Consider the following 26,539-nt stretch of genomic DNA (forward strand, 5'->3'; position numbering starts at 1 on the left):
AGTTTTCTCCCCCTGGGACAGAGGAGTTAGAAACATATCAGACCCATTTCCTGAAAGTTCAATTTCTCCTTGAAACAGAAAGGCCTTTCAAATGTGGCTTTCTGGGTTTTCCAATTTGCTGGTGGGTGGATCTGGAGTGGGCATCCCATCTGCACATCTGGCAGGGACGCCTTCCAGATTTTCCTTGTGACTCAGGATCAGTTTCTGAGTGCTGGGCGGGGTAAAAGCTCCTGAAGTTGCTGTGAGGCACCTCCCCCTGTGAGCAGAGCTTGGTACAGCCCAAATAGTTTTCAGGTTAAGAAAGCCAGAATCTTTGTTCAGCTGCACTGGCTGAGCAGACTCACTGGGGTTACCTGGCTAAGAGCAGCAGCAGCAGCAGCAGCAGCAGCAGCAGCAGCAGCCGTAGCCGCAGCAACAACAGCAGCAGCAGCAGCAGCACCAGGGCTCCTGAGAGAACTCAGGTGAGTAGAGCGTGTGTCTACAGATTTAGTTTAAAATTTTATTTTCTGAGATGTAGCATCTAAGAGACTCAAAGGAACTTCAGATTTAGTTATTCAAACTTTGCGTCTTTGAATGTTATGGCTTGTCTGGATCTAACTTGTGTATGCGTGTGCATATGTACATTAGAAGCAGTTTTAAAACTTCCAAAAAAGGGGGGGTGGATTTTAGGGAGCTGGATGCAGTGATGTTGGTAGGGCAGCCAAGCAATTTTCTATGCTATGTGCTGTTCATAAACACTTGGTAAACAAGGACAGATCTGGGAGAAGAGTGGGAGGAGAGAAATTAGATGGCTGGCAGTTTCTGCTGACCCAGAGTTATAGGTGAAGCAGTGAAATTCAGGCACAATCTTGGAGGCACACTGTGTGCCCACAGCCTGTAATCCCTTGAAGTGGGGTGCATGGGCCATGGGCTGTTGCACAATGGAGAGTGGCAGCCGGGGCTATCTTAACTCCTTGTCTGCACAGTCGGGAGACCTTCTTGCTCTGGTGACAGGTTGATCTTGGCTATTCTATTATCAGCCCCTGGGCCTAGTTTAGTTTCCCTCTGATTCTATCTTTGGTTTAAATTTTGAATTGCAGTCAAGGTTCCATCCCCCACCCGACCCTACTACACTCTTGCTGGGGCTTAACTGGGCTGCCTGACCAGGGCTGCCTTCAGCCATGGTCAGGGAAAGGGAGCTGCCACACATTGCAATGGAAACAAGTGGGTGTGAGGATTTCAAACTAGAAGTTTGGTGAAAAGCACGTCAGAAAAGTCAGACAATTCTACTGTTTTGCCTGCCACAGCAAAATGCGTCCTAGTTTCTATTAATGTTTTATTAAACTTCAGCAAATGCTTCATTTATTAATCTTTGTTGTGAAATTGCAGGCTCTTTATGGTCTGGATGAAGAAACAAAATTGGGGTGGGGGTTGCTAATTAACTCTCTCGTTCCCAGAGTGTTTCTCATTTGTGTGTGCATGTGTTTATGTGTTTGAGTGTGTGTGAGTGTGTGTGTGTGTGTGAGAGAGAGACACATTCCTGCATGCATGAATGCAAGCACATACACTCATATGTACACATATGCACTCATGTGCATGGGTGTGCACAAATGTGTGAGAATACTTTGAGTTTCAACAGAATTCTTTATTCATCATTAGTGCTTTCATTGGTCCAGGGGACAGCTTAAATATTTACATAGGCAGGAATAGGTTAAAAAACAGACTTTCTATATAGCCTTGCAAGTTTTCAGTTCCTAAATTAAAAGCAGAAAACAGCCCCCTTGTGACCCCAAAACAGTTACTTTGATTAGCCTTGATTTGAAATCATATTTGCCTTCTGACAGCTTGCACTTCAAAAACAAGACTCCTACGTGAATTCTTGCAAAAAGAAGACAATGAGAATGTTCAAAAGAAATGTCTTGCTTCCAGTTTTGTGTCTTACTACCACAGTTCTTCTTTCTTGTTTCAAAATAGAATCTTGGTGAAAGAGTCGGTAGGTTTCAGTTTTAGTGGCAACTCTGGTACTATGCAACCCTGGTAAAGCCGCTCCACTGTACAGTGAAAGAAAGCCGTTGTACGAACTGGCTTCTAAAAGTCCTTCCAGAAAAACATTCTATAAAAATCAGAATTACATTCTCAAAGGACTGTAAAATTCGACTTTTAGGATAAGCTTAGTCAGCCAAGAGAGCAAGTAAGCCAGAAATGGGAGATGGAACAGGGAGTAAAGAATGACAGAGGGGCCATTTTATATAGGTCTTTTAAATGACAATGTGTGTTTTATTTTAAGCATGTGATCATATTTCCTGTTTCTAAGAAATGAGATTTAATTTGCTAAAATTAAACACTCCCTAATACAACTGCTATATGTTAACATATTTTTAACAATCAAAAAGTACACTCACATACTTTATTTCATTAGCTCTTCCAAATAATGCCCTGAGATGCGCAGGGCAACCATCATATTCTGGTTGTGCCTATGGGGAAACTGAGGGTGAAACATGCTATCTAAAGTAAGTGAGGGCATTGCGGGGGGGCTTGATTGTGAATCTCCTGACTACGCATGATCTTGGTATGATTTTGATTTTCTTTCTTTGAACACAGTCTTCTCTCCAGATAGAGTAAATCTGTCTTGTGGAAGACAGGAGAGTTGATCAGGAGAGCGTTGGGCTCCTTTTAGATCCTAGAATGTCTAGCCAAAACCTCGAATCTCAACAGCCACATCTAAGTTCCCTGGCAGATATGTGACCACAGATGCAAGATACGATTCTACTTCCGCAAAAATGGAAAGCACCGGTTTCTGTGTAGCATGTGGATGCTGAATTTTATTCTTCCCATCAAAGCCCAACGAATGTCCCCCATCACCCCCAGTAGTGGGGATAAGATTATATAGAGTGGACAGAGTTAGGTCTCCTGTACTCAATTGCCTGCCTCTCCACCCCGCTTTTTGTTTTACCTCTAAATTTTGCATAATAAAGGAAAGAAGGGAGCCAGAGGCAGTATGATCAGAGCCATACTTTCTTGCCTTATGCTCTCATCTACTCACTTGAATCCAAAGAAATTTGTGTTGACAAATCTGAACTCTTTTTATCAATGTTGTTTTCAAATTAATTTGGTGTCTGTTTTAACGCTGATCCACAGTTTAAAAAACAAATGATTTTCCACTAAGAATCTGCCTGGCTCCTCAAAGCTTCAAGTCCGACAAGCTGCAAAGGCCTTTTCTCCTAGCTGTAGCCTTGTGTTCCACGTGGCAGGCTCCCTCCATTTTCCCCTGGCCGTTTCCAACTTCCCACATGCTAAGCCTGCCCCTATCCATTGTCTTGGTAGACAGTGTCCCTCACATTCTTTCTTTAGACAGTGGATCTGAATTCTAATAATTCTGCCTAGGGTGATTACCTCAATGATAAGCCTGCAGTTTGTTCTGCCTAGCCACAATCACCGTTTGCCTTCAGCCCTCAAGTCGCTCTTCAGAATGGTTCATATTCCAGAGGTTACCTAGAGATTTGGGGGTTTTATTAAAAATCTCCAGCTTTTATCTTTGTCTATCACCTTTCCTAATGTGTAATCTTAATTTAATGGCCATTTCCTCCATACCACCACCTGGTGCAGTGGAAGAGTAAGAAAGAAACATTCCTGTCTCCGCACACCTCTGCTCGGACAGAGAAAATTGTGCATAATTATGCCAGTCTATACATTTCTGGGTTTCACATTTTCTGAGGGCTAGCTAATGAGCCTTTGGATAGAAAGGGTTTGGATTCTCACATGATCATTAAACCATGGAAATAAAGAACCTTTTCAATACCCACCAAGGCAATAAATTCTAGGCAAAATTCCTCAAAGTTGGGCATCGTGTTTGCTTTGGAGGATTTTTTTCATTTGAACTAGAAAATCCTTTCTCTAAAAAATACAGTGGCAAAAAGATGAAGTGTGGTATAAGGGAAAACCACACACCAGTCCTGGTATTTCACAGGCTGGGGTTTGAATCTGTCTTGCCAGTTTCTAACTGCTGTTTCTCTGAGTTGCCATTTTTGAGAGTACAAAACGAAGGGCACAGGCTGTCTTACAAATCATGGCCACTGCAAAGGAAGAGCATGCTAGATAAATGGAACAATGCACATTTCAAATAATTTATCACAGAAACATTGATTTTTTTTTTTTACTTAAGACAGTTATCTGTTTGACAAATGTTGTCTGTACAATGTTGAGGTGTTGAACGAGGTGCCTAGGAATAAGAAATTTAATGCATATTTTGCAACCACAGGGTGTTTTCTACTATTTAAAATTGGTTAACACTAACCATCTCAATAGTTACAGCTATAGCTTAAGGGAGAAGAATACATGTCTCTGGTCTCATGATAAAAATCCTGATATACAAAGAGATCAAGGTCATAGAGCAAATGGAAAACAGTTGTCTTATTATTTAGTCAGCAATGGGGTCAATTCTACTGTATAAATCAAACAGGATTTATAGCTATAATTGTACCCCCAGTGAAAGTTCAAATACATGTTTCTCCATGAGTCACTAAAATGCAAGCATCTTCATGCAAAAGGCATTCACTCTATTAAGATTTGACCCATCAATACCAGCTATACCCTTTGTCTCTGAAATAACCTATTTGGAACATAGTGTGGTTTATTATTTCTTTGGTTTCATTTTAGGTGTGTGTGTGTGTGTGTGTGTGTGTGTGTGTGTGTGTGTGTGTGTGTTTGTAAAAACAGCTTATGAGTTCCAGTTCTTTTCTTACACTTTGTAGTTCTCGGGGGATTGAACTCAGGTCACCAGTCTTGCCAGCAAGTGCCCTTCTCCAATGAGCCATCTCGCCAGCCCTAATTTATTTTTTGTCTTTAAATCAAACATAAGTTTGTTGAATTGATGCCGCTTCTGTGTTTAGACAGGCTCTCTTTGTAATAAATTCCTCTTGCAAGCTTTTGTGAGTCTTACTATTTGACTGATTAGCAAAGGAGACTTTGTGAGAGCACATGGCTTTCCTGGGCAAGAAATACCCATTTATCCAGAACGTTCAGGCAGTAGGAGGTTCTGGCAAACTAAATGTCCTAATTGCCTCAGACTGCCCCATATTTACAGTCCCCAGTCTCTGGCAATCCACCAAATCTTCTAGGGAAAGCAAGAAGCTCAGGGTTATTTGCTGTAACTTTGAACACACATGAAAATTAGAGTCCTTTTGTAATAGGCTCTGAAAAGGAGCCTGGGCAAACACTCAGGTTGGCTCTGATGTTTAACTGAGAATTATTACTGATGCCACAAATGCTTCCAAATACAATGAAACACATTAATATCTAAAATAAGGGAGCAGACTTAAAGCTGATTACCCGGAAGCACATGGTGTTTTGTAGCGTTTCCACACTCCTTAATTTGAAAAACAATTGGCAATAAATAAGGCTCTGGAAAACATTGTGGTTATGTTCAATATCTTAATATTTGAATTAAGAGAAAGGACAAGTTTCTTACACATATCTTGCAGATAACTGTGCCATAAAACAACATTGAGAAATTAGATTCAAATATTTATGGTTTTTAATCGGGGAAACTGTTTCATCATGACACAGTGCACGGCAATAATCATGGGCATGCAAAGACCTAGCAGACAGGTATTATTGACATTACCGCTTTTATAAAAGAATAAATGCCACAGGAGTGCCCGGGAGCAGGCTTGCTTGGGGAGCAATGTGATGGCTGTAAAAGCATGGAGACTGTGGTAGCACACATGTGAAACTCCAGCGCACTAATACAGCCAATTTAGGGCTTTGCTTTTTGTTCTTTCTTCTTGAAAATTTCATTCATTCTTTTTTAGAACTCTGAACCATAGGGTTTTTTTTTATTTTAATTGTACTGGGTTCATAAAATCATGGGAATAAAGGTTTAATGCAGTTGACACCATAAAAATTTCACAACATCTTTTCATTTACTGTGACATAGAAAGATCTATTATCACTACAAAGCTATTTAAAATCAAATTTTCCTTTTGAATTATCTTCATACAAACCAATTATTAAGGATATTTAAGTGCAGTCTTCCAGATTTTGTATTAAAAAAACCCCACTATATTAATTTTGTTTAGCTAGGTGGCATTTCCTTTTAACTTTTTTTTTTCAAAGAAAAGGAAGAAATAGTGTATTTTATTGCTGCGGGGTAAAAACCTATAGTCCATCAAATTAATGTAATTGAATTTCACGTCTGCCTTTTGATTTTAAAATCTGCAAATGATTTTACACTTTGAAGGGAAAAAAAAAGAGACCACAATCTTTATATCTTTTTATGTGTGTTTGGAGGCCGTGTGCTGAGCTCTGTTTCTCACATTAGCCTCCTTGGCCAATAGTAAAACAGACAAGCTCTTTAAATGATAAAACAAGAGTGGTTGTGTAAAAGGACTTGTTAGAATTGAAAAGGGCTATTTCCACCCCATGCATCAAGGGCGCAGCTTTCCCGGACACTGACTCATTCCGAACATGGTAAAGTGACTCTATTGCCTTTATGGTCAAATTTCAACTGAACTTTTCTGAGGTCTTCCATGTGAGTATAAATGGAAAATTACCTTTTACATTTCAATGACTTATGCTTAGCTGACAATCTTCGCATCTCTTATTTATTTTCCCATGAAGCTGTTAAAGTACATGTTGTCCCATTTGGCAGATAAAAAAAACCAAGGTCCTCAAATGGTTAAGTGTTTGCCCAGGGCCTAATATTTAGCTGAACTTTGACTCTTCTTTTCTTGAACATAGTGTCTTTGCCTCAGTCCGAAGGCTCTAGGAGGAAGGCACTGCAACGACTGACATTTGTGCAATTCCAGAGAATCCTTGAAAGACCTGAGAAGTTCCTCCAAGTAATAATTTTTGTCATTCTAGACATAGTTGGATAACATGGGTCCTCCTCTGAAGCTCTTCAAAAACCAGAAGTACCAGGAACTGAAGCAGGAATGCGTCAAAGATGGCCGGCTTTTCAGTGACCCCACCTTCCTACCAGAGAATGATTCTCTGTTTTTCAACCGGCTGCTTCCAGGAAAGGTTGTGTGGAAGCGTCCTCAGGTAACTCATTTTTCTGTCTCCTTGATCTACCTCTGATTCAAAACTCTACCTTACCCATTTTTTTTTTACTCACATTGACCTACTCTTTAGAAAAATTTAAAGCCAGTCTTCTTTCTTCCTTTCTTTCAATGTTGCTCTCTCTTTCTCTCTGTTGAGTTATAATTAACAAATAGAAAATATACGGATGTTTTCATATGCCTATGCAATTTAAGATGACTAACATAAATAAGTTGACATATCCATTATCTCACACACAGGCTTTAGCTTGAAGAGACTAAAAATGTAGTCAATTAGTCATATAAAACATGCAACAGCAGAAAAAGAAATATACTATGCTTATATGTTTAGAACTTCATTTGAGTAAACATTGCAATCCAAAAAGAAACTATACTCTTTTCTCTTTAGTTAGATGCCTGTCAAACTAATTTAAGGATAATTTCAGATGAATGAGGCCAATATCTTTTTATACAGTGAGCATCAGTGAAATAATTTCTATGTAGAGAAGGCAGAGCTTGTCTTGGGGGAGGGAGTCTTGTGAACTGTTTATTAGATCTTATCCACAGTATTAGCCAATGGGATTTACATATGACTTCAGCCTTTCAATGCTCATTAACATTAACTACTCTCTCACAGCAGGGTTCCACAACTCTTCATAAGCTGTATATGAATTAGAGCTCCGTGTATACTGTGATATAGTGGTAGAGTCTGGAGAGTAATTAGCAACTTTGCTTTATCAAGTGTTATGGCTGGACAGAAGGACAATCTATTAAAGTGCCTTCCCAAAGATGATGTATATGGGCCATAGTGAAATAACGTAAAGGGCAAGGACCTGAAGACTTCGTGTGTAAAGAGATGTCTTTTTATAGATGGCTATAAAACACATTATTTACCAACTCAATGTTTTCATCTTTAAGGAGTCAGCAATTATTTTGTTGTAATTTCTACCAAATAAACTCATAAAAGGTATAAAGAATTGCTTTGCTTTAGTTCATACACATTGCCACCAGGTGGTGCCAAGATACATTGGCTTCAATGTCTTTTTTTTCTTTCTGTTATACTTGAAGAAAGGGATGAAACCAAGTGAAGTCTTGAAGTCTTTTCTTTAATATTATGCTTTTTGTGAAGAATCAAAGTCTTTAGACCTAGATGTCCTAGTGACTAGTGTTGACTCACATGAACGGCAACCATTAAAAGTATGAGACTAAAGCTTGGAAGTGTAACTCGGCAATAAAGCAGAGGTTCAATCCCCTGTATCAAATATAAGAAAAGAAAGAAATTACAAGGCTGGGAGAAAACTCCATTTCTAAGCCTGCAAGTTCTTGACACCTCTGCAGATGACTTTTCTTGCCTGCAATAGAAATCTGGGAAAGATGAGTAGAATCCATTAGCTGGTGTTTTGGAATACAAAGATATAAGATTTCCTACTTCTTAAAAATATTTGGAGAGAGAGAAAGATAGAGATAGATAGATAGATAGATAGATAGATAGATAGATAGATAGATAGATAGATAGATAGATAGATAGATGATAGATAGATCTTGTCAGGGTACGGAACTTATGAATGGAGATGATAACAAGTGGCAGAAGTAGTTGACAAGAAAGCCTGGAATTGAGAGAAGTTTATTGGGTAGATAAAGAGTAGTTTAAAGATGCAGGCGAGAGAATAATTAATGGGGGTGAAGTCTTAGAGGAGCCGGAAAGAGATCTATCTGGTGGGTGGCAAAATTGGAAGCCAGCATGAAGCCATTTCCCAGATGTAAGTCAAGTAGACAGCATTTCCTGTGCTGGCGTGTCTTTAGATGCATCTTCTTTCCTCAGTTTAGCTTAGTTCTTTGTTCTTTGTCTTCTTTGTCTAAATCCTGTAGAATTCATCCTGGATGGATTTTCAGGGAAGGGGAAAAAACTTAATCATTATGGCACACATCTATTTTTTTCCTCTAAGGTAAGCAATACTCCTTTTAGAGTAATGTTCAATGGTTAGAGAATGTATGTCTGGACAGATGGAGAATGAACACAAAGAGAGGGGCAAAAGGAATTTGCATTTGTGACATGCCTGGTACAGATTGTATTCTTTTTTTGAAATGGTCTATACATTATTGCACTTCATCCTTATTCATCATGGCTTAGAAAGGTAGGTATATTACAATTTCTTTTGTGTAGCTCATTTTTTTTATTAAAAAAGGCAGCTGGGCATTTTGGCACTTTAATCCCAGTACTTAGGAGGCAGAGACAGGAAAATCTCTGAGTTCGAGGCCAGCCTAGTCTACAAAGCAAGTTCCAGGACAGCCAAGGTTACCAAGAGAAACCCTATCTCAAAAAAAACAAAAACAAAAACAAAAATAAATAAATAAAATATAAGGAGTCTGCAACATGGCTCATTGCTGGCTAGCTTGGAGACCTGAACTTGGTCCCTGGAACCTACATGGTAGAAGGAGAGAACAAAATCCCAAAAGTTATCCTCTAACCTCCATGTGCAAGCCATACATGTGCCCACCCCCACACACAAATAAACAAATATGGGGGCTGGAGAGATAACTCAATGGTTAAACACACTGACTGCACTTCCAGAGGCCCTGGGTTCAATTCCGACCACCGACAGCTGTCTGTGACTATAATTCCAGGGGACCAGACACACATGTCAAAATACCAATGCACATAAAATGAAACTAAATTAAAATAAAAATAAACGTAAAAGCAATACAAGAGTAAAAACAGTAGGTGTTTTGCCTTTCATATTGATGAAGGAACTAGGTCTCCAAGAAGAAGGTAAAGATTCACTCAAGATCCAATCACTGGCAAGCTAAGATTTGACTCCAAAGTTCACATAAACTTTCTTTCTTATCATAATACTGCTTGTGTCTCCCTTTATAAACATACACTTGTGTAGCTTCCTTTCTGACAGTGCTTAAATCTATCCTCATTGTGATGGTGCTGCTCTCGCATGAATTGATCCACATTCTCTGAACACGATGTGAGAGCAGTGTTAATAAAAGGCAGAGGCACTTGAGAGCCTTCCCTAGAACATTCTCAATGCCATCTTTGGTGCAACACACCACTATGACCAGGCATCCACATGCTGGCCCAGACAGTGGACATTGAGCTACTAAAGAGTTAAATAGTATCTTGATGCTGGACACATGAAATGTTATTTTATAGTATATAATTAAGAAGCTACAAAAAGTTTTTGAAAAGGGTTAGATCATCATGTGAAAGGAAGGTTCTTGGCTATCAACTGAGCCTTCCCTGAAAGCTGTGTATTCCTTTACAACTAGAATGGAAGGCAAGCCTGTGTTTAAGAACCACGCCACTGTTCTCTGGCCTCCCATCAGGAAAATTGAGTGACAGTTCTAGGCTCCTCTGAATTGACTCAGGAAAATCAGATGGGTCTTATTGATTTATTAGGAATGTTGAGGTATTGGTTTTCAGGAAAATGTCTAGACCTTTTTTCCCATTTGTATACCACATAACCTCGAACCCAGCCAACCTTTTAAGTTTTTTTTTTTTTGAAAATTTTAAATAGACATGGGGTGATAAACCAACTTTCCTCCCACCCTGCACTCTAGGTAAGTGATTTGACACTGAGCTGCATTTCCTGGCCCTTCTAAATTTTTTTTTTTTATTTTGAGAATAAATTTTGGCTCATTGTTCTTTTGACCCGCATGAAAGTAGCTGGACTACAGGTGTGTGGAAGTAAGTTTAGCATACTTTATTCCCTCAGTGTTGAAGTTTAAATTCAGGTTCTTGGATATGCTAGGCAAGCTCTCTACCACTCTTCAAAACTCTAATCTTGAGGTTTCTATCTATTCTATGTTTCAATGGTATTCCATTGGTATATGCCAAATATCAGTGGTATTCCAAGGAAGCCACTCAACTTCTTTGACAGACAAGAGTTCGTACCACCTTGTTCCTTCCTGTTTGCAAGGTTTCTTTTTTTTTCTTTGTGTGTTGATGCTTTTTTCTTTTTTTTTTTTTTTTGCAATAGTCTTGTTATATAGCCCAGGGTAGCCTTTTGCTCATGATTCCCCTGGCTCAGTTCTTTCAAGTGCTGGAATCATGGTCCTGTTGACTACATCTGGCTCTGACACAGTTTAAAGAAGCAGTAAATACACAGGAAACATGTTTTAAATTAGCCAGTGGCAGATCAACTATCCACACTCTTCATAGAAAATCTCTGCTTCTTTACTCTTCTACTGTTACAACGATCCTGTGTACCCAGTTTTACTCCAAACTTTCTGGGCACACAACTATTTTCCATGTGCCCTTTAAATTTTTTTTCCTGAGAACACAACTTTTAGTCTTAACAGTTTTTGAGAAGTAAGTTCTACTAAGTTTCAGTATAACAGTAAGTCTGCAGGTAGAAATTTTAATCTGAATTTGCTTGTCAAATTCCCACAGAATTTTTTTTCTCCAGTTCTCTCCAACCACTCCCCCTTTTTCCTGATTGACTCACATCCACTTACAATAGTGTCCAAGAGTCAGAGGCATCTAATCCCTGACCTACATGGAGCAAAGTCTCATGGGAGTTTGCACAGCCAATTGTGGAAGAAGAAAGGGCTCCTACACAAGATTTTCTGTCGGGTCTTGTAGAAATAGGAGTGGCGGCGGAGCTGCGTCCCCACCACCCGGCCGCCTGCACGGCTAGCTTTACCCGATATAATTACACAGAAACTGTATTCTTTTAAACACTGCCTGGCCCATAAGTTCCAGTTTCTTATTGGCTAGCTCTTACATATTGATCTAACCCATTTCTAATAATCTGTGTAGCCCACGAGGTGGCTTACCGGAGAAGATCTTAACCTGCATCTGTCTGGAGTGGGAGAATCATGGCGACTCCTTGACTCAGCTTCTTTCTCCCAGCATTCTGCCCTGTTTACTCCACCCACCTAAAGGCTGGGCCAAGGCAGTTTCTTTATTACTTAACCAATGACCTTCCTCCATCAGGGTCTCATGATAAACTTCTAAGTTCTGACTCTACTACCAGTGACTTTTGTTCAGTATTCCTGCATGCCCATTTTGTTACATTGTCTGGGTGGGACAGGAAGGTGAAGAAGTTCCAGGTTAAAATTATGGTCAGAAGAATGACTAGAAAAACCTTATAAAGGAAACCAAACCAAGAATAGTATATAGGCTTGGGTAAAAGATAGCAAGTGAGGGAGTAACAATAGAGGCAATCCTCCATGTGAGTAGAATTCCCATCTACTGGTGGACTATGACACTTGGTACAGTAGTTTGGACTTAGATGACTCATAAATTTTCTCTTATCCTCATAGATTATGTTTTGCTACAGAAACTGATTTTAAAGGTGTTTTCTATTGTCTACACAATCTGATAAAGCTGAAGAGACTCGTATCCTTTCTCCAGATCCTATTAAATTCTGTATTTCAAATAATTTTTTATTTTTTATTGAGGGTACAATTTATACCACATGGAATTTACATGTTTGATGTGTATATTGTGACCTTTTGAGTAGATTTATAGAGTTGTGAAAATACTAGCACAATCCAATGGTATAACAATAGCTGCATCAATTGGTGAAGATCTACTGAACTGCGCAGGGGAAGTCCACAAGGTCTGAACCCGACACAAATAACTGAAGAAAAGGGGAATAGAAGAAGTACCTTTCCTTCAGTGAGTCCTATAAACATTTATAGAAGTAACATTATGCAGACTGAACAGATTATATTTAGGTATAAATATATATGTACATATACATTTATGCATGCAATAACAATTAATAAAAACAGAGGCCAGAAATTTGAAAGAGAGTGTGGATGGGTATATGGGAAAGTTTGAAGGGAGGAAAAGGAAGGAATAAATAATATAGTTCTATTATGATCTTAAAAATGAGAAAAATAAGAGGATTAAAGGGGAGGGGAGATGCAGGGAGGGGAACAGAGAAAATGTAGAGGTCAATAAAAATTAAAAATGAGAAAAATAAATATAAATGATATCCACATTTATTTCCACTGAGTTATTCCTTACTCACCAGCTACCACTATTCTGCTTTCATTTGTCCAGATTTGCCTATTGTAGGCTTTTTCACTAAAATTTACATTTTAATGAGTTATATAAAGTGATATAGATTCTCATTATATAATGTTACATAGATTCTTTCTCTTAGCATATTGTGTAATGATTTGGTTGTTTTGACTGGATATTGAAGTTGACCATTTATTCCTAGGTTCCTTACTGAGTTCTCCTTTGAAGGAAGAGAATGATGTAATGGTGATAAAATGTTCACATAGGAATAAAAATTCTCAGCAAGTGAAGTTAGATCCTTGAGAGAACATTGGTCTGTGAGCCCAGATCTACCTATAAACTCCCCATCTAGAGATGGTTCAGTTTTCTAAGGATATCATAATGCTTACTTGGGTTAGCTCACATAGGCCTCCAGTCCTGAATGGATATTTTATACCAGGTAGCCTCTAATTCTTCTGGAAATAGTTAATCATGAAGTACCAATTGAAGGGCTGACCTTATCCCTATCTGCTCTCCAAGCTGGACACACAGTGCTTTTGAAATTTCTTCCAATTTTCTGGATGCCGGTTATATAAGGAATATTTTATTGCACTGTAGTTCCTTGTGGTTTACTCTGAATCTCAATGCTTGCTGCCATCAAAAGTTACTTGCATAAATAATTGCTTAAGGTCTGCATTTAATTGTTCCAAATAGAGTGATCTATGTGGGGCTACAGATCTCATTGTAATTCCCATCCCACCAGAGGTTTCTGGAAATAGGGATGAGGCGAGAAAAAGTGAGACATCCCTCGGTCTTCAGCCAAGATAATATATTTCCTAGAAAAGATGCCTTCTTTACAGAACATTTATCTTGGGGTGATAGTATTTGGGGAATACTCCAGCTTTTCTTGTATTCAATTTCTTGGTATTATGTATTCTCTACCTAAGAAATAATTTTGCTTTGCCAAACAGCTCAGTTCAAGAATCATTTCAACTGTGCCAGCACATCTGGAGCCATTAGGAACACACAGCATCTCCTCCATCTCCTCACTTCTCTCAAGTCACCCAGACAGTATGGCTATGTGAGCTGTGGCCTCTTCCTGAACCCCACTTTTACCACGTCAGCATAGCTCAGGCTGAAATGTTCTATCTATGCTCTGCATCTCAGCTTGGAGTTACAGAAAATTATCAACAGCCTTTCTTTAACTCCAACAAAAGATATCCAATGTTTGCCTAACTACAGTAACAAGTCTCTTAAGAGCCATTTCATTATTTTTCAGTTATTTCTGAAAAGTTCTTAAAGCTGCCAGATTTGTATTGGCTCATTCTCCTTATCCTTTCTACCTCCTTGGCTGTTTTGTAGTCTTTTAATGTTTCACATACGAGGTAGAAGATATGGTTTTAGAAAGAAATATTTTCTGTCTTCCACATCATGGTACTTACATGTCATGCAAGACTGATTTATACTCAGTCACTTGGCTTCTGGAAATCAAGGCCTATTGGCGATATTTTTTTAAAAAAAAAAGGAGCCAAGAAACTCTTGCAGAAAAATGGAATGTTGAGCAAAGAGTATACAGTACTGGATTGGATATCTATGGGGAAACTGCAATATTATTACCTTACACAGGACCTTAAAAATAAAGGGATGGGTCAGCCAAAGTCTTGGGGTCCCTTCTTTAGTATTATACATTTATTTTATTTTATTTCATTTTTTTTTTGAGACAAGGTTTCTCTGTAGCTTTGGTGCTTGTCCTGGAACTAGCTCTTGTAGACCAGGCTGGCCTCAAACTCACAGAGATCTGCCTGCCTCTGCCTTCCGAGTGCTGGGATTAAAGGCGTGCACCACCATTGCCTGGCTAATATTATACCTTTATGAAGAATCAAAAGCTTTAAACCTAGATGTCCTCATAACTGACTAATTAACCAGAGACTTGAGTGGCCGCCTTTATCTGATGACCTTTTTTCTTCATCGGTAAAATAAGAAGTGACTAGATAGTCTTTAATATTTCTCATGTTTTTGATATTTCATGACTGCTATTACATTTTAAAACCCACTGTTAGGTATTCTATATGAAATTTTGAAGTAAAATAAGGCTGTAATAATATTAACATGCTATTAATAATAATTATATCCAATTCACACAAAGAGGATACTAATCACTCAGTTCCTCATTTTTAATCTGTTTATGTGTCTTTTTGCTCCCTTTTGTGAGTAAAAGTTCACACATTAAAAGTATTGACTGGGTGTAGACTCCTGCTTATCTAAATTAAGCAGATTGCAAAATCACTTCAACTCCCAGTAACACTATGTAAAACCAGCAACTAATTTGCCTTAAAATATATAAAAACACATTTTTTCACCTATCAATACTCCCTTGACTACTTTCTATGCCAGGAAACAATCCTATGTCTCATATGTATCCAAGAAATTATTGCATAGCTTTACATTTTGTTCCAAATAAAGTGCCAGTGTCTACCCAAGGGAAGAATGATGGTGTTTATTAATTTCATCTTAGAAAAACAGAGGAAGCAAATAAGAGAAGACACATCAAGACCTAACTCATCTAGTACATTTGCTCTGTGTGCTAAGAAAATGAAAAGAAAAAGCAGCTGACATCCCATAAACTATTTTATAAGATAGAAGTAGTCTCCTAAGATAAAAGGTGGTGATAAGGCACCAGATGTTAATCTTAAACAACAACAAAAAGGGCCAGAAAAATGCAAAGCTGATAACCCACCTAATTCTTTCCTTTTGGCAGGTTGATGCCCAATTAATCTTCAGTTTGGACGTATCCCTGCCCAGAATGTCTATTTCTTTCCAGAACTATTTTGGCTTTTAACAGCTATTTGGAATGCTTCATTCTGTACACCAGACCCTTCATCAAGGAGAATTATATCCATTAAAAAATAGACATTATACACCAGGAAAAAAATAACTTTCTATTTAGTAATTTAAAAGGATGTGGATCTAGATTTTCTTTCCATTTGCAACTGGGATTTATTTCAGCAGGGTACGCAGAATGTCATCTTATGGGCCAACAGCCCCTTCTATGAAACTTTCCATTTATCAAGACTTCATTGAGATTTGATGGCTTTGAATTCTGCAAGTGCTGATGCTCTAAACCACATCATGCCTGCAATTATATAATGTCATGTATAGTGCTATGCCTTTTCTCATGCCTGTCTCTCTATCTGCAGTGCCTCAATATTTCTCCCTTGTTCAGTGACCAATCAGTAGTCATCTCAAGTATCCAACCACTCACTACAGTATCCCTTCCATCACTAGATGAACTTTGGGAATTCTTTCTTTCTAGGCACTGATCATACTTTGAAAATTGCTCCATTTTGCTTTCCTCGCATTTTTTTTTGCAGTTACATTATTTGGCTTTCATCTTTCCAACTCACAATGGGAATGGCCCAGCTAATGATATTCCGAAGTAAAAACACACATGTATTCCCCTAACAAATACTGCTCCCCCTCTCTGGCCAGATACTTTTGGAAAATACACCATAGAGACAGTGCCTGCTGAAGTAATCCTGTGAATGGCTTATTAACACCTCCTGTTAATGCTGCTATCCTTTATAGTCATACAAAGGTGGGGGTTGGGAAAGCGGGTTGTCATGGAAACTGCTGTTGGTTTTGCTTTGTGTTAGAAAAAGACTTCCTATATGGTCTCCTAACTCATTTTTCCTAGAGAGGGAGATGCATTAGTGTTCACCTCTGTCAGACCTTGTCTCTTAAAGGTAATTGTCCTTCCAAGGACAGACACTTCAGGGAAAATCTCATCCTGACAAAAATGAGATGAAAATGCAATGTGCTAATTCTTAGTTCTTGTCTTCACTGCTGTGGTAAAAATGCTTCCAAAGGCAATGACAAAGGCCTTCCAGCAGCCCAGGCCATTTTCTATCATCCCATTTCTTCAGCTATTCACCACATGGCCATTTTTCTGTGTATACACTATCCACGGCTTTGTGCTTTACCACAAATCTTTCTAACCTTCCCTTTATCTCACCTAAAAAAAATCCTAGTCACACTTAACCCTATTTCCTCTATATGTTCTGCTTAGCTTAGCTTCTAGTGACACTTAGAAACCTCATCCCAGACTTCTGCATAAAAATTTCTGTATCCCCAGGACATTTCTGATGACCCCCATCTGATTGTGGGCAACATCAGCAACCACCAGCTGATCCAGGGAAGACTGGGGAACAAGTCAATGATCCCTGCATTTTCCTGTTTGGCCGTTCAGGAGTCACACTGGACAAAGGTATCATCTTTTCTTTGTGCTCTTAGTCTATTTCCACTTTCTTCTTGAATAACTTGACAGAAAATCAGCTTCTAACTTTTTGATGAAGCCAGAAGTACCAGGGTGACTAATTTATGCTGATAAGAATTTTCACAAATACAGACACGCCGAATTTTACAGTGAAAATCTAAACCAACTCTCTTCTAACACTGACATTTTGCTAGCCTTACTTTGTTACATATATTCGCTGCTCTTTTCTTGCCATTTGTAATGCTTTGACTTAATATTCCTTCAAATTGTAGTCTTTGTACCAATTTGCTCTGGAGTAAGTAGGAGCCAGGAAGTCATTAACACATAGATGCATAACAGAAAAGGTGAGAAATACAAAAATTTTTGTATCTTTGAAAGGGGCCTAATAAATTATTAATAGCGCAAAAATTCCTTAATATTCTGATAAAATTCAAAACAACAAACAATACTTTATTTGGTATAATAAGCATTTTCCTAATAAAAACAAATTTTAAATATTTATGTGCAAGTGTTACAATAGAATTGTTTTTATTGTTGCAACAAAAAATGTATTTTTATTGTTGACATAACTAAAATCCATATTGTGTAAAGTCTATATGAAACTCTAGAAATGACAAACCAGAATAAGCATTATGTTTTTATTGGTTTTAATTTTTACTATTGTTGCCTTATTGCTTATTTTCCTGCATGAGTATGTATGTGTATGTGTGCATATGGAAGGGTGAACTCCCATGTGTGCCCACAGCGGCTAGAAGAGGGCATTTAGTATCGTCCTCTTGCACTCTCGATCTATGCACTATTCCTGAAGCCAGAATTCACGCTTTCTCCTCTAATCTAAAAACCATAATGTCCCCCCAATCCTCCTGTCTATCCCCTCTGAGGAGCTGGGCTCACAAGCATATGTAGGGACACTTAGATGCTGGGATCCCAATTTTAGGACTAGTGATTATGAAGTAAATGCTCTCAATCAGTGAACCATGTTTCTGATCTGATATTACTTTTCAATGCCTTGTTCACATGTTCAAACATTTGATCATATGTTTATGCGGATAGTCTATCATCTATCTTATTTATTATTGATGCAGACCCCTCCAACTGTCTCTCCAGTATCCTCTGTACACAGAGCAAGAATGGCAGGTATCGTAATCTCACACACAGTAAAAGTGACCCATGGAATCGGAAGTTGTAGAAGAATTGCCATACTCTAGGCTTTGGAAAGTTTCCATTTGCTATATGGTTTGCCTAGGATTTCACTATAACCTCTATATCTTGATACAAACTTGCAAATCATACTTGACTAAATGTTCTTACCTTTCCAGACAATTCCCAACCATAAGGAACAGGAATGGGATCCTCGAAAGCCAGAAAAATATGCTGGAATATTCCGCTTCCGTTTCTGGCATTTTGGAGAATGGACTGAGGTGGTGATTGATGACTTGCTGCCCACCATCAACGGAGATCTGGTCTTCTCATTCTCCACCTCCATGAATGAGTTTTGGAATGCTCTACTGGAAAAAGCTTATGCAAAGTAAGGAGGGGCTTGATTAGTCTGTGGTCATGATACATGAAGAAGGATCATATTTGTCTTTGGAAATGCATTCCCTCCCACTCAATCCCAGAGTTAAAATTGGGCTGCACCTAAGTAAGATTTAAGACATTTCTTTAGCCCTGGGTCTGCCTATTATGACTCATGGATATCAGAGGATCAACTGCTCTTCTGTTAAATTCTAGGTCAGCTAGGTAACCTTTCGGGTTGTTAATCTGAAGTCCAAAAGGAGTTCTCTTATCTTTTTTTTTAAACCTTGCCTGTCATCTTCTCGTAGAAAGAAGTTTCTACATGAACTAACATTTATCAACATTGCCTAAGCCCCCAGAGTTTTAATTGTAATCTTAAAGTATTTTCCACTTCATATCCAGAGAAAAGCCAGCTGGTAAAGGCTGAGCAGTGATAGTTTTAATTCTTGGGAACATGATGTCCTTGACCTGGATAAATAATTTCACCAAGATAACGCTGCATACTTGCTTCCAGACTGCTAGGCTGTTATGAGGCCTTGGATGGTTTGACCATTACTGATATCATCATGGACTTCACGGGCACATTGGCTGAAATCATTGACATGCAGAAAGGAAGATATACTGATCTTGTGGAGGAGAAGTACAAGCTGTTTGGAGAACTGTACAAAGCATTCACCAAAGGAGGCCTAATTTGCTGCTCCATTGAGGTTTGTGTTCACCCAAAACTCTCCTGGCCAAAAAAAAAAAAAAAAAATTAACAAGGAGCATTGTATTTAACCCAGAGATTCACGAAAAGAGCCATTAGTGAAACTCAGAAGGCTAACATAGGTATGAAGTACAGGCTTGGACATTGAGGTACATTAATTTATTTTATCCTTATGAACTTCAGACATTCCACTGAGTGCCAAGGCACCATCCAAGTTGGTGTAAATAGCTTCTGGTAAATTATTACTCTTATCTTGGCTCCTAGATATTTAAGTTCTAGCTGTTCCCTCAAAGAATGAATCTGCCCTACCATATTTTTAAATCACAGTTCATATTAATGTAGGACAGTGATTATTTGGAATTTGAACTTTTAAAATAACTTCTTATATTACTTTATTTTTTCTCTTTCACTTACCTTTGTGATAGATTAGATATCAGGGTCAAATTTCCATCTGCATAGGGAGGACTTAATTCAGTTATTCCGGGATGAAGCAACAAAGGGAAAAGGGGGTCCAGGACTTGGGTCTCCCCAACTCCTAAATCCTTATGTATCTTTCTTTGCTACCAGTCTCCTAGCCAGGAAGAACAAGAAGTTGAAACAGACTGGGGACTATTGAAGGGCCATACCTACACCATGACTGATATTCGCAAGCTTCGTCTTGGAGAAAGACTCGTGGAAGTCTTCAGTGCTGAGAAGCTGTATATGGTTCGCCTGAGAAACCCGTTGGGAAGACAAGAATGGAGTGGACCCTGGAGTGAAATGTGAGAGACATTTCACTTTCATCCCCACACCTCCAAATTTGTAGCTTTCCTAAACCTATCCCTTTAGATTGCTAGGAGGCTGTCAAATAACAGAGACATCTCTGAGCTCCAGTCAGGCATGGGGTCTGCAACCCAGGCAGGATAAAATAAAGCAGACCTAGTCCTCATGTATCTGGCATCTTTTGACATCCTAGCAACCATAACGACTTACCTGTTTATAATTTATTTGCTTTCAGTTCTGAAGAGTGGCAACAACTGACTGTAACAGATCGCAAGAACCTGGGGCTTGTCATGTCTGATGATGGAGAGTTTTGGTGAGAAGTCTTTCTGCCATAAGGAATTTGGTTTTCTTTTTAGAAATACATACTAAGACCAGTCTTCATTTCTTTCCCTCTTCTTTCCCATTTAGGATGAGTCTGGAAGATTTTTGCCACAACTTTCAGAAACTGAATGTCTGTCGCAACGTGAACAACCCTATTTTTGGCCGCAAGGAACTGGAATCAGTGGTGGGATGTTGGACTGTGGATGATGACCCTCTGATGAACCGGTCAGGAGGTTGTTATAACAACCGTGATACCTTCCTGCAAAATCCTCAGGTTAGGGTCAATTATTTTCCATTGCCTCCAAGCTAACGGGATAGTCAGTAAGAATCCAGATCTTGCTTTGGTCCTCCCTAGAGTATTCATTTAGCATCAGGTCTTCGAATCTACTGTGTAATATTCTTCAACCACAACCCCTAGGGATTGACTCAGATGCTCATATGACCCAGAAGACCAGGTCTCTTTAGGGAGACTTGCCTTGGCAACATTTTCTAACGTAAGTTAGGTTCTCCAGCTGCCTCCTCCTGTTCTGAATGTTACAGCTCGTAACTGTCGCTTCCTGGTGATGGTCACACACAGCAGAGAGATCTGCTTCTATATATGGTCTCAGTTCCCCCTCCTTTGTCTTTACTGTTTAATTGTTCACCTGACACACACATCATACTGTTAGCTCTTTTCATATAGGTCATACTTCTGCAACCCATTACTATAACTTGCTTTTTCCTTTTGAGAATGAGGTAATTCATTTCTCATGATTGAAATCACTGCCCTGCCTGTTTCTCCTTCTAGCTGTCTAACACCACCATCCTATTATCAGTGACATTATAAGTGGTCAGACCAGGTATATCCCAAGAAAACAATGGCAAAACTCCCACAAGCATCCCAAGCTTGAATTGATAATGGCCCGTATGAAGATGGGCTAAGGCACAGCAGATGTCACTCTGGCTGTGCTACGGCCTCATTGCACATGGACGTGTCTCTTCTTCCTACAGATCTTACTGCGCAGGCAATTTGGAGAACACTGAGGCTTGGAAAACTGATTTCCTTAACTCATAATTTTCTTTGTCCTTTCCATCTTAATGGTCCCTACAGAAACTTTATAATGGTTACCCCTTCTCAAAATCACTCTCACTTAGAACCCTACACAAGTTTCAGGTACTAAGCAACTATACCATACTGGGGGAATGGCTTCTCCATACACAAGATTGATCTTTGAGGCCCTTATCTGGGTTGCTCATAGGTCTGGATTGGCTTTATAAGTCTACCCAGGGCTATATGGCAAAGCCTGGTTGAGTGGATTATGAATGCTTTCTGTCTTTATGAATTTTGAAATGTTTCTCTATTTAGCTTTAAACACAGGGTTATAATAAGACAAAATGATTAACATTTCAGGAACATACATATTAAAACTTACCCTCTTTCACACCAAAGACCTAAAAATGGAGTTGCCTCTCAGTACATGCCAGATGTCAAAGTGAGAAGCAAATATAATGATCTTTACTTAGCAGTGAATTAATTTTCTGTAATATCAATCATTGTATGGTCAATAATAAAGCCCAGAAATGACCCCGAGACTGTTTCCCATTATAGATTTTTATTCCCTAAAATTTAGATTCAATTATCTTAAATTGGAGTACTAATTCATCTTTTTGATGAATTTCCCTCAGTACATCTTTACTGTGCCCGAGGATGGTCATAAGGTCATAATGTCGCTGCAGCAGAAGGACCTACGCACTTACCGCCGAATGGGAAGACCTGACAATTACATCATTGGTTTTGAGCTCTTCAAGGTAAGAACAGCATTTAGAACAGAAAAAAATAAGAGCATTCAGAGGTTGCATTAGGAATGGTTAGAGTTAGGAAAATTAGCAAGGGATAAAGAAGACAACAGAAGTAGGACTTTCTAACGGAAAAGCTCTGATTTTAATAGAATGGAAATCTCGGTTTGCTTCTAGGTGGAGATGAACCGCAGGTTCCGTCTTCACCACCTGTACATTCAGGAGCGTGCTGGGACTTCCACCTATATCGACACTCGTACTGTGTTTCTGAGCAAGTATCTGAAGAAGGGCAATTATGTGCTTGTTCCAACCATGTTCCAGCATGGCCGCACCAGCGAATTTCTGCTGAGAATCTTCTCTGAAGTGCCTGTTCAGCTCAGGTTCAGTTTTATTGCGATGCTCGGCAAACCCTTGCTCTCTTTTCCTCTGAGTCTAACCCTTTCACCCATTTTCCTCTATGCATACAGTCGAAGAGACAATATTCTCAAATTTGACCTCACTAATTGAAATAAAAGTGATCAAAATATTTCTCAGAGTAGAGTTGTGGAAAATTCTCCAGTGCAGATCTGAGATTTAGAGTTCTTAGCTGGGATTTAAAGGGAAGGGGTCTGTCACTTGAGCTCTGTCACTTGTAATTTATCTTCATCTCTCTGGTTGATTCTATAGTTTTTGAGTCGCTGGGCTCCTCTATCTTGTTCTCAGTGCTGGGTAGCTTAAACTACACTTTTCTCCACCTGTACCCTCTTGTATCATTAAATGGCAGGTCTACAAAAAAGAAGAGAAAAGAGAAAAAACACCCTCATAGAAATATGAGCCATGCCTGTGAAGGAATGGGATATATCAATCAGCTTCTTACATGATTCTACAATGAAGTCTGTTTAGGCAGGTTCAGTTCATCATGAGGTGACACATTATTTTTTATGTTCTAGGGAGCTGACACTGGACATGCCCAAGATGTCTTGCTGGAACCTGGCACGTGGCTACCCAAAGGTGGTTACCCAGATCACTGTTCACAGTGCTGAGGGACTGGAGAAGAAGTACGCCAATGAAAGTAAGACTAGCAGGGGTGTGCAAGAAAGCAAACTGCTGTCTCACTTACTGCATATATCATTAGAAAACATTATCAACAACTGTTATCTCCATTGGTATTTTTAGTCCAGAGATTTCAACCCTGGTAGAGAATGGGATGTGAACATTGCTGGGAAATGTCTACATAGCAGTCACTTTTCTATACCTATATTATATATGGGAAAGGAAAGGGAAGAGCTAACAAACATTCTTGCGTTCTACATCATTGTGGTTCTCCAGTTATGTGGAAATTGCCAGATTTGATTTTGTAAAGTCATAGCTTCTTTCCCCTCTAGGAAGGAAACATTAATCACTCTGTTAAAAAACAAATGCCACTTTGTTCCAGCTGTAAATCCATACCTGGTCATCAAGTGTGGAAAGGAAGAAGTCCGTTCTCCTGTCCAGAAGAATACTGTGCATGCCATTTTTGACACACAGGCCATTTTCTACAGAAGGACCACTGACATTCCTATTATCATCCAGGTAAGACTAAACAAGATATCTTGGGGAATTTATGTTCTTTACCACATATTATGTTCTCCCAAGTACCTTGTACTTTTATGGTGCAGAGCAAACGCTCTCTGTTATGTATTTAGTTTATACTCAGAACGCTTCTCATTTAGCAAAACATCAACTTCATTATTCATCTTTACCTTAAAACACTTGACTTAATTTCCCATAGGGTCATGACCATAGGCTCAGGAGTACACTTGTGAACACTTGTGCTATAAAGTCCCATGAACAGAAGTATTTGCCAGTTCTGCTAACTCCTGTGTTGCTAGATCGGTGTGGATAACTTTAGACTGGCAGTATTTCTGAGAATACGTCTGATTAGCTCTCTTCATGTAACAAACCCACAAATAAAAGATGGTCCTTTGGTCTACTTTCATCTATATTGCTGGGGACATTATCTTCTCAATCAAATGGCTATCAAGAAAAGATAAGAATGTCTCTTGATGTACATGCTAGGTAGATTGCCACTAGATGCATCAATCTCATGGTCGGTTGTTGTTCCTCATTTTCTTGATTTGTCTTTTCAGGTCTGGAACAGCAGAAAATTTTGTGATCAGTTCCTGGGGCAGGTTACTCTTGATGCTGACCCCAGCGACTGCCGTGATCTGAAATCTCTGTACCTGCGTAAGAAGGGTGGTCCCACTGCCAAAGTCAAGCAAGGTCACATCAGCTTCAAAGTGATCTCTAGTGATGATCTCACTGAGCTCTAAATATCCAATATCAGAGAATCCTGACAGTTTTCCACCTTTTTATGTCAGGCACCAGGTCTTAGCTAAGAATCACAATTACTGAAACCCTACATTTATTAAAGTTTCCTCTTTTCTGATATTTCCCATACCTCCCAATCTAAGTAGCATCAGTAGCTACAGAACCTATATACCTCCAGCAACTGGACAGGGGGAGGTGACAGTCCCATCACATGTTTGCTGAGAAAAGATCCTTAGGGCTTCCAGGGGGTGAGATTCAAATGGGGCAATAACAAGAATCTGGGCATTCTACATGTGTCTTTACTGTTTCCACTTGCCCAACATATCTTCCCTGCAGGGCATGTTGAGGAAGGAGGAGAGGGGATCAAGGCCAAGCTGGTCTAGCCTGACATCCCATCTCCTTACTGACACTACCGATTACCAACAACACTTTGCCAGTAGCGAGAGCCGACTTCAACAGTCCCAGCCCTTATAACCACCACCACCACGACCACCACCACCACCACCACCACCACTACCACCACCACCACGGGAAAGTGCAGTCACGCCCTAACTCAAGTCACTCCCCCACAGTGTTTTATCTTCATGTTGAGGAAGTTTCCTAGGCACTTAATAAAGAGCTGGAGTTCAGTGAAGCTGAGACAGTGAGAAGGGGTTGAGCTTCAGCAAGGCAGAAGCCAGCTGTGTGACACAATAGGGAAAAGCGGAAGAAGCTGCAGTGGGTGACAAAGCCTCAGTCCCCCATCCATCCACACACACCTACACTCACACATGCGCATGTAGGTGCGCACAAACTACCATTCAGATGGTCAGTGGCAAGAGTAAGGACTAGTGAAGTATCATGCATACCAAAAAGATGAATGAACCCATTTAGTAATAGGACAGACAGTTTGGGGTCCCTGACTACAATGTGAAACCTCTTGCTGCTGCTACATTTACAAACAAGCCCATTGCCCTGTGCTTCCTGATATCATTGGTACTGAAATCTCTATATGGGAACTTGAGAGTCCGAGGCCCACCCTGACCCTCGGGCTTTTCCCTCTGTTGGCAAGCTCCACTCCCCAAGGGTTTGTTTTTCAGTATGTCTACAAAACGTCCTTGTGAATCGGTCATTATGTGTGCTTCCCCTGATCTTCATCTATAGTATTCTGTCGTTATTTAAGGCCCAGCATAAATTCCACCTCCTCCATGAAGCTTCTTCCAAGTCTATTCCCAAATACCACCTCCACAATATTTCAGTGCTTCTGCAATGTTGAAAAATAAACATAGTCGTAGTACTTAGTCTAGTTCAGCATGCATTCATTTAAAAATACATTCTGTAGCTCTCTTTTTTTAGCCTACTCATTTTCTATTGTATTTTGCAGTCTTTGTAACTTTTACAGTGCCTTTACCACACCGCCTTACACAAACGAAATCACAATAAAATTCATATTCAATAAATTGACTAGTCTTGACTGATTAATGGTATTGGAGAGATTGCAAGGGTGGTAATCTATCAATTCATGCTCCAGAGCTATTGGAAGCACGGTTGGAGGGTGTTTTGTGAATATGTAGCCCAGGGTGAGTCTAATGATTTCCATTCTGACCCAAATCACCCCTTCATAATGAGGAAGCCTGCTATGTCTTAATCAAGGGCCGGAGTTCAGTGGAACTATACTATAGTGCCTGAGATCAGCTGCACTGTGACGGTGTAGTTGTTTCAGTGGGTGATTGGTAGATCTGGAAAGGATCTTCTATTCTTAAGGTAGTAACTGGGGCTACATACTTTTTAAAAGCATTGAACATATTCTTTTTATTGTTTTTATTAAGCTATATATTTTTCTCTGCTCCCCTCCTTTCCTCCCCTCTCTCCAAACCCTGATCCCCATGCCTCAATTTACTCAGGAGATTTTGTCTTATTCTACTTCCCATGTGGGCTAC

At 39.4% G+C, this 26,539-nt stretch overlaps 1 protein-coding gene across 1 annotated transcript; it reads left to right on the top strand.

Moving 5' to 3' along the window:
* The first annotated feature begins 314 nt into the window (after nucleotides 1-314).
* On the top strand, nucleotides 315-26,049 carry Capn6 (calpain 6). The gene is made up of 13 exons (XM_050127196.1): nucleotides 315-461; nucleotides 6,841-7,020; nucleotides 17,111-17,242; nucleotides 18,571-18,779; nucleotides 19,281-19,473; nucleotides 20,040-20,233; nucleotides 20,470-20,547; nucleotides 20,643-20,829; nucleotides 22,221-22,343; nucleotides 22,509-22,711; nucleotides 23,261-23,382; nucleotides 23,746-23,882; nucleotides 24,440-26,049. The coding sequence occupies exons 2-13, from the start codon at nucleotides 6,856-6,858 to the stop codon at nucleotides 24,620-24,622; spliced, it is 1,926 nt and encodes a 641-aa protein (XP_049983153.1). The 5' UTR covers nucleotides 315-461; nucleotides 6,841-6,855; the 3' UTR covers nucleotides 24,623-26,049.
* Nucleotides 26,050-26,539: the final 490 nt, after the last annotated feature.

Source organism: Alexandromys fortis, unplaced genomic scaffold (genome assembly GCF_014885135.2).
Source record: "Alexandromys fortis isolate MF-2015 unplaced genomic scaffold, M_Fortis_MF-2015_v1.1 scaffold_200, whole genome shotgun sequence".
NCBI classification, from domain to species: domain Eukaryota; kingdom Metazoa; phylum Chordata; class Mammalia; order Rodentia; family Cricetidae; genus Alexandromys; species Alexandromys fortis.

Coding starts and splice junctions, on each gene's coding strand:
- Capn6 (XM_050127196.1), top strand. CDS start 6,856: ATGGGTCCTCCTCTGAAGCTCTTCAAAAACCAGAAGTACCAGGAACTG. Junction 17,243..18,570: donor AGGAGTCACACTGGACAAAG/GTATCATCTTTT, acceptor TTACCTTTCCAG/ACAATTCCCAACCATAAGGA. Junction 23,883..24,439: donor ACATTCCTATTATCATCCAG/GTAAGACTAAAC, acceptor TTGTCTTTTCAG/GTCTGGAACAGCAGAAAATT.